The sequence below is a fragment of the Otolemur garnettii genome, unplaced genomic scaffold (genome assembly GCF_000181295.1).
Source record: "Otolemur garnettii isolate 467f Iridium unplaced genomic scaffold, OtoGar3 scaffold00025, whole genome shotgun sequence".
NCBI classification, from domain to species: Eukaryota; Metazoa; Chordata; class Mammalia; order Primates; family Galagidae; genus Otolemur; species Otolemur garnettii.
In genome coordinates this window covers 17,487,658-17,496,082 of record NW_003852420.1, presented here as the reverse complement: position 1 = coordinate 17,496,082, position 8,425 = coordinate 17,487,658, and the positions used below count along the sequence as shown (strand labels likewise).

The 8,425-nt window shown below is 50.1% G+C and overlaps 1 protein-coding gene across 1 annotated transcript in view; it reads left to right on the top strand.

Moving 5' to 3' along the window:
- Nucleotides 1-8,425, top strand: part of LOC100960267 (fer-1-like protein 4) — a 37,486-nt gene that overhangs the window by 16,027 nt on the left and 13,034 nt on the right. The window contains 7 exon segments of the mRNA XM_023512138.1: nt 3,735-3,887; nt 4,774-4,927; nt 5,037-5,161; nt 5,586-5,720; nt 5,840-6,013; nt 6,592-6,708; nt 6,802-6,963. Of these exon segments, the coding sequence (XP_023367906.1) occupies nt 3,735-3,887; nt 4,774-4,927; nt 5,037-5,161; nt 5,586-5,720; nt 5,840-6,013; nt 6,592-6,708; nt 6,802-6,963 (1,020 nt within the window).

The window sequence follows — 8,425 nt, the reverse complement described above, 5'->3', positions numbered from 1 at the left end:
GCCACCTTAGGTGTATGTGGCTGGCGCCTTAGCCACTTGAGCCACAGGCGCCAAGCCTGCTTTTTTTTTTGAGAAGCCGTTGCCCTGGGTAGAGTGCAGTGGCATCACAGCTCACAGCAACCTCAAACTCTTGGGCAAGAGCTGGGACTAAGTAGCCTCCCAAGTAGCTGGGACTATAGGCGCCTGCCATAACACCTGGCTATTTTTTTTGTTGCAGTTGTCATTGTTGTTTTAGCTGTCCCAGGGCGGGTTTGAACCCACCAGCCTTGGTGTATGTGGCTGGCTCCCTACTCACTTAGCTATGGGTGCCACCCTTGTTTTTGCTTTTTAATTGAGAATCAGAAGATTGTACAAGTGTCTCTATTTAATTTTTATGTTAACCATTATACTTTTCATTTTTTTAAATCCTATTTTTTTCATATCCACTATGTTATTTTCACGGCTTCTTAGTAAAGTTTGTCTTTGTTTAATTTTGTTTACATATCACAAGTAGAGTTGTTTTTATAATGTCAGATGATTCCAATAATAGACTTTTATGCGGGGGTGGTTGGTATTGCTATTTCTGTTGTTTCCTTTTATGTTAGTTGCTTTTGATTGTGAGTTACTCATTATAGTTTCTTTAAAAAAACATTTGTGGGACTTCGTTGAGTCTTGTAATAAAGGCACATATTTTCTGGAAAGCATTTGACTTGGCCTTAGATCACCTTACAATATAATCTGATATTTGGCAACACCAGGCTTGTGAAAAAGTCAGTTTGTGCTTATTCTTTTCAGAAACAATTTCCAACTCTCCAGCTCCACTCAGTTGGGCATCTTTCCTTGTAGATACCAGAGTGGTAAGAGAGGGGGCAGGTTTATTTATGAGTTACCTTTATCTTGAAGGCATCATTTCTTGAGATCCTAGCTTTTTTTTTTTTGAAACAGAGTCTCACTATGTTGCCCTGGTAGAGAGCCGTGGCGTCACAGCTCACAACAACCTCAAACTCTTGGGCTTAAGAGATTCTCTTGCCTCAGCCTCCCAAGTAGCTGGGACTACAGGCACCTGCCACAGTGCCCGGCTATTTTTTTGTTGCAGTTTAGCTGTAGTCCCAGCTACTTGAGAGGTTGAGGCAAGAGAATCATTTGAGCCCAAGAGTTTGAGGTTGCTGTGAGGTATGATGCCGCAGCCCTCTACTGAGGGTGACAAAGTGATACTCTGGGCTCGGCGCCTATGGCTCAAGCGGCTAAGGCGACAGCCACATACACCTAAGGTGGAGGGTTCGAATCCAGCCCGGACCCACCAAACAACAATAATGGCTGCAACCAAAAATAGCCGGGTGTTGTGGCGGGCGCCTGTGGTCCCTGCTACTTGGGAGGCTGAGGCAGGAGACTCGCTTGAGCCTAGGAGTTGGAGGTTGCTGTGAGCAGTGAAGCCATGGCACTCTACCCAGGGTGACAGCTTGAGGCTCTGTCTCAAAAAAATAAATAAAGTGATACTCTGTCTCAAAAACAAAAACAAAACTATTTTACCCAGACATTTTAGTTATTTTTGGTGAGAAGTCGATCTTCCTTCCTATCTCGTAATGTTTGTGGAAATGGAAGTCTTGGATGATGGTTTTGAATGGGGAAAGAGAGGGTCAGATTTGCACATTGGAGAGATCAGTTCTAGCTATTGGGGTTTTTGTTTGTTTGTTTGAGACAGAATGTTACTCTGTCCTCCTAGGTAGAGTGCCATGACATTGTAGCTCACAGCAACCTGTAATTCCTGGGCTCAAGAAATCCTTCTTGCCTAAGCTTCCTAAGTAGCTGGGACTACAGGCACACGCCACCACGCCTGGCTAGTTTTTCTATTTTGCTAGACAGGGTCTTGCTCTTTCTCAGATTGCTTGAACTCATGACCCTCGTCCTCCCAGAGTGCTAGGATTACAGGTGTGAGCCACCGTGCGTGGCCTGGTTTGTTTTTCCTATTCAGTGATATTTGAAGTCCTACAATGTACTCTGTATTAGGCCCCGGGGATCCAGCCCCTGTCGTGTTACTTGCCTTTTTGGGGTTTCTGTTCTAGTCAGTGAATCAGACTATACATCTATAAATGAATGAGACAATAATTACAATCCAGAAGTACTGCTAAGAAAGATGTTACAGACTCTGAGAACCTGCTTGGATAAGGTGTGGGGAGAAGCCAGCCATTATGGTGGGAAATAGGCTTGGGAGGGAGGACTGAAGGCAGGAAGCCTAATCAGGAGGCTGCCATGATTTTCTGGACAGGAATGAGGAAAGAAGAGTGGTGAGAAACTGTTAGGACTTGGGGATCGGCTGTTGGAGAAGAAGAGTGCCACCAGCTTGGGCAGGTGGCTGATGTGGTGGGCATCTTGTGGGGACTCTGGAAAGGATTAGGCAGGGGCAGAGAGACAGGTGAAAAAGTCAGGGACATCGTCCTGAAGGCATGTGTGAACTAAGCCAGACACAAAACGACAAGACGATATGAGTCCACTCACATGATGTACCCGGAGTAGTCAGATTCACAGGAACAGAAGGAAGAATAGTGGTAACCGGGGCTGGGGTGGGGAGGGGGAATGGGGAGCTAGTGCTTCAGTTTTGCAAGATGAAGAGTTCTAGAGGTGGGTGGTAGTGATGCATGCAAATGTGAATGTATTTAACGCCACTGAACTGTATGTTACAAAATGGTTCATGTGGCAGCGCCTGTGGCTTAAGTGGCTAAGGTGCCAGCCACATACACCTAAGGCGGTGGGTTCAAATCCAGCCCGGGCCCACCAAACAACAATGATGGCTGCAACCAGATTTTGCAACCAAAAAAAAATAGCCAAGTGTTGTGGCTGGCGCCTGTGGTCCCAGCTACTTGGGAGGCGGAGGCAGGAGACTTGCTTGAGCCCAGGAGTTGGAGGTTTTTGTGAGTTGTGATGTCATGGAACAGCTTGAGGCTCTATCTCAAAAAAAAAAGGTTCATGTGGTAAATTTTATGCTATATGAATTTTACCACAATTTATTTATTTATTGAGACAGAGTCTCACTTTGTTGACCTGGGTAGAGTGCCATGGCATCACACCTCACAGCAACCTCAAACTCTTGGGCTTAAGCAATTCTCTTGCCTCAACCTCTGCCTATTTTTAAGAAGTGAGGTCTCGCTCTGGCTCAGGCTGGTCTCAAACCTGTGAACTCAGGCAATCCACTCACCTTGGCCTCCCAGCAGGCTAGGATTACAGGCGTAAGCCACTGTGCCCAGCCATTACCATGATTTTTTAAAAAAAGAAGTCAGGGTTCCGTGCCTGTAGCTCAGCAGCTACAGCGCCAGCCACATACACATGAGCTGGCGGGTTTGTATCTAGCCCGGGCCTGGCAAACAACAAGGACAACTACAACAAAAAAGTCGCTGGGCATTTAGTAGGTGCCTGTAGTCCCACCTGCTTGGGAGGCTGAGGCAAAAGAGTCGCTTAAGCCCAAGAGTTTGAGGTTGCTGTGAGCTGTGATGCCACAGCAGTCTACCCAGGGCAACAGCTTGAGACTCTGTCTCAAAAGAAAAGAAAAAGAAAAAATAAATCAGGTTGGACTTTGAGTCTGAGGTGAATTTTGGGGGTGTTTAGAGGGAGATTTCTAGGAGGCAGGTGGGCCACATGGATCTGGGTTTGAGGAGTGGTCAGGGTGGGAATGGATATTTGGTCCATTCATCCAGTCCAAGCTGCGGCAGTGGTGGTCTTAGCTCCACATCCGCCTCTGTGACCTGGTTCTCCACCCACAGCCTCAGCCACCCCTGCCTGATGTGTTGGTCTGGATGCTCAGTGGGCGGCGCCGCGTGGCCTGGGCCCGGATCCCTGCCCAGGATGTACTGTTCTCTTTGGTTGAGGAGGAGCGGGGCCGAGACTGTGGGAGGATCCAGACTCTGCTGCTTACAGTAAGAGGGCCCGGAGTCAGGGTGCTGGGAGAACGGGGTATGGCTCGTAGGGCAGGGTGGCACTGGGGTGGAAGCCTGGGGTTCCCAACCAAGGGTTCTGCAAACTCTCTTCAATTATTCAAAAAGCCCAAAGGAGATTATACTTTTGCCTGGGTGAGCTTGAAATGAGATAAACCCCAAAGCTTGTTAGCCATAGACTTATGCTGGTCCTTTTGTTAACTAGCTGTTGACATAATGGGCCCTTATCAGCATGGCTGGTTTGCAGGCAACATATTTCTAAATGAGGCATCCCTGGAAAAGATACCCAAAGGGGTCCCTGGTGGGGATAAGCTGTGATCCTTGGGCAGAGGACAGGGAATGTATATGATGAGGTGAAGGAGATAAACTGGAGTTCAGGGTGGCGCCTGTGGCTCAGTGGGTAGGGCGCTGGCCCCATATACCGAGGGTGGTGGGTTCAAACCCGGCCCCGGCCAAACTGTGACAAAAAATAGCTGGGCATTGTGGCGGGCACCTATAGTCCCAGCCACTTGGGAGGCTGAGGCAAGAGAATCACCTGAGCCCAGGAGTTGGAGGTTGCTGTGAGCTGTAATGCCACAGCACTCTACTGAGGGCAACAAAGTGAAACTCTGTCTCAAAACAAAACAAAACAAAAAACAAACTCGGAGTTTAGAGTTCAGGGTCCAGTTTGGCAATGCAGGGTGTGAGGGGCAGGAGGGTTGTGAGGCACAGGATGGTGGGCAGGAAGAGGGTGCAAGGATGGGCACATAGGGAGTGTTCTCTGTGGTCAGGGAGTCATGTGGATGGGTGTGTGCCTTGGGGGAGCTAGGATTTAGGATTTGGGGCCTAGCTGGAGTTGTGGGGTCTTACATGCTTCCCTGTCACACAGGCGCCCGGGGCAGCCCCTGGAGAGATCTGTGCCAAGCTGGAGCTCTTCCTGTGGCTGGGGCTGGGCAAGCAAGCCAAGGCCTGCACCTTTGAGCTGCCCCCAGACCTGCTGCCTGAGCCCTCGGCTGGGCTGCCCCACTGCCTGTGCCGGGATGGTGAGTGCAGGGTGGGCAGGATGGGCATAGGGCCCGCCTTGCTATTTGACCGAGATGTGGGGCTACTGAGTCATCTCTGAGAAAACACCTTCCTTCCCCTTCACCCCAGGCTTTAGATACTTTCAGCTCTGGGCTCACTTGTACTAGGCCCGAGGTGTGTTGGCAGCAGATGACAGTGGCCTCTCGGATCCCTTCGCTCGAGTCCTTATCTCTACCCAGTGCCAGACCACACAGGTGAGGGCTGGGATGGGAGGTGGAGGAGGGGGCCTGGGAGACAAGGTGGAGTGGGGCTGAGATTTTCCTCAAGGCCCTAAGACTTTCTTCTTACTCTAGGTTTTCAGGACAAGATATTGGACAGGATATTCTTGTCTCAGGGGTGGTGTAGGACCAGAGAGAGGTCTTCGGGGTGAGGGGTTCTTTCTGGGCTTGACTCCAGGCCTGGGCTCTAAAGGCAGTAGATTCCAACAGGGAGAGCCGGGCAGGAGAAGGGGGCTCTAGCACCACCTGAAAGTGCTTTCAGCTTCGTCACAGCTTGCTCCTTCTGTGGCGAGTGTTACCGCAGGTGTCCTTTAGAGCAGGGTGCTCACCTAACATGTGCCTTGGGAGCCTCCTTCTGACAGCTACTGGTGGGTGCTCTCTTCCCTGCATGGCCTCCAAGGTCCTGGAGCAGACGCTGAGCCCTCTGTGGAATGAACTCCTGGTATTTGACCAGCTGATTATAGACGGCAGGAGGGAGGACCTGCAGGAGGAGCCGCCCTTAGTGGTCATCAACGTTTTTGACCACAACAAGCTCGTGAGTGTAGCCGGGGCCCCAGCTGGGATCCCAGCTTCGTGTGTCCTTTGCCCTCATTTCCCTGCCCGACCTGGCTCCTGAGCCTCCCCCTTTTGTCTTCATTGCCTTGCTTCCCACAGAGCCCCCCTGTATTCCTGGGCAGGGCGCTGGCCGCTCCAAGGGTAAAGCTGGTGGAGGACCCATACCAGCGCCCCGAGCTGCAATTCTTCCCCCTGAGGAAGGGACCACGGGCAGCTGGAGAGCTTATTGCCACCTTTGAACTCATTGAATTGGATTACAGTGGCCGATTTGAGGTCAGAATACCCTGGCTTGAATGGCACTGGCTGTGGGTCCATCTTCTTCTATCAGGCCCTCCAGCCCCAAGGAATAGAAAACGTGTAGGTTCTAGGGATATCCCCCCAGGTCCCGATCCTCAAAGAATGAAGGATATAGGTATGTCCTGGGGTCACCTCCTTGGAAGTGGTACTGGCCCTAGGTACTATTCTGGGAGCTGGGAGGCCTTGGCCGTGTGCACCTGTTTGAGGTAGAACAGCCCCAGGATGTGCAGGAGGTGGCCGGGTGATGCATGGAGTCTGAGGTCCTGCCCAGGACCTCCTGACCCCAAGGAGCATTACAGGTATGCGTGCCCAGGGTTCCCCTTGCCAGACTTCCAACCACAGAGAACCTGGAGTGGGGCACCACCCCATCCCACATGCCTCACATACCCCCTCCCTTCCTGCACCGACGTGCTTCTTGAGACGCCTTACAATCCAGCCTTGCCTGCTTCTTCTGTGTCTGCATTATACTCCACCAGTTGCACTCTGTGTCCCTGCTGCACACTCAGGCTGTCCCTCCTTTGGTCTGGTTTCTCTTAGACTTCTTTCCCGTGCAGCCCTCAGTGCCCAGTGATGTGGAGCCCCAGGATCTGGCGCCCCTCGTGGAGCCCCTCTCTGGACGCCTGTCCCTGCCACCCAACGTGCGCCCAGTACTCAGGGAGTTCCGGGTTGAGGTAGCACCAGGCATCCCTAGCCTCCCATTCCCCCACATTGTGGTGCCCCTCTGCCAGGTACAGGCCCCTGAATCGCCTACCTCCTGGCCCTAGGTACTGTTCTGGGGTCTAAGGGGCCTTGGCCGTGTGCACCTCTTTGAGGTAGAGCAGCCCCAGGTTGTGCTGGAGGTAGCTGGGCAACGTGTGGAGTCTGAGGTCCTGGCCAGTTACCGTGAGAACCCCAATTTCACAGAGCTCGTCAAGCATCTAACCGTGGTGAGTGTGTGGGCTGGGGCCAGGGAATGTGGGGCAGAGAGGTCAGAGGGCACCAGATGGTGGGTGTCCAGCTGGTTATTTTAAATGTTCCAAGGGTCAGGGAACTCTCTAAAACGGTCAGATGGTAAATATTTTAGGCTTTGTGTGCTAGCCAGTCTCACTTGCAGCTACTCAACTCTACCACTGTACTGTGAAAACAGCCATAGACAATACATAAATGAAAGAGTATGAGTGTGTTCCAATAAAACTTTATTCATAAAAACTGGCAGTGGGTCAGACTTGGCCTATAGGCTGTAGTGTGCTAATTTCCAGCTTTATTTATGGACTTGTGTTGCCTTTACTGGCTCTGCTGAATGAGTAGATTATCCAAGTGGCCTGAAGGATAAGTCTCAAAGAATCTATCCAATCTCTGAGATACCAGGACCCAACATGAGAAAGAAATTCTTTGCCTAATTTGTAATTACTATTGTATGGGCTTCAGAGTAAATTTCTGGCGATGCCACTTAGGATCTTGTCAAATAACTTATCTTTTTTAAGCTTTAGTTTTTCTTTGTGTAAAATGGGGTAACAAGTACCCCTAGAAAGATTGGAAAGACAAACAGCAGGTGCCTCCTTGCAGGAGTGCTATGAGGAGCTACGGACAGAGAGCATTTTGGTGAAAGGGCAGCTTTGTAAACTGTGAGGGTGTGAATGGGACAAAGCACAGTGGTTCCAGACAGCAAGTGGGCAAAAAACAAAAAGAAACCCACCAATATTTCCTGACTCTGTTTCCCAAGTAAGAGTTTCCAGTTTTAAAACAACATCATGCTGGCTCAGTGCCCATAGCTCAGTGGTTAGGGTGCCAGCCACATGCACTGGGGCTGGTGGGTTCCAATGTGGCCAGGGCCTGCTAAACAACAATGATGACAAAAACAACAACAACAAAATAGTCAGGTGTTGTGGTGGGTGCCTGTAGTCCCAGCTACTTGGGTGGCTGAGGCAAGAGAATTGCTTAAGCCCAAGAGTTTGAGGTTGCTGTGAGCTGTGATGCCACAGCACTCTACTGAGGGCGACATAGTGAGACTCTGTCTCAAAAACAAAACAAAACAAACAAATGAACAAAAAAAGTACATGGTGGTATAAAATAGTGAAAGTGAGGGCACCTTGCTCATTGAGCTTCCAGGGTATGTGTCTTAGTCTGTTCCAGCTGCTGTAATAAAATAGCTTACATGACCAGCGTGGGCAACATAGTGAGACACTGTATCTAAAACAACTTTTTTTAATTAGCCAGACATGGTAGCATGTACCTGTAGTCCCAGCTACTCAGGTGGCTGAGCCTGAGGCTGCCGTGAGCTATGATTTCAACCTGGGTGACAGAGCAAGCCCCACATCTCTAAAAATGAAAACAAAAAGTCAAACAAAGTATTGGGTAATTGGTAAACAACACAAATTTAGGCTGGGAAGTCTTTTTTTTTTTTTTTTT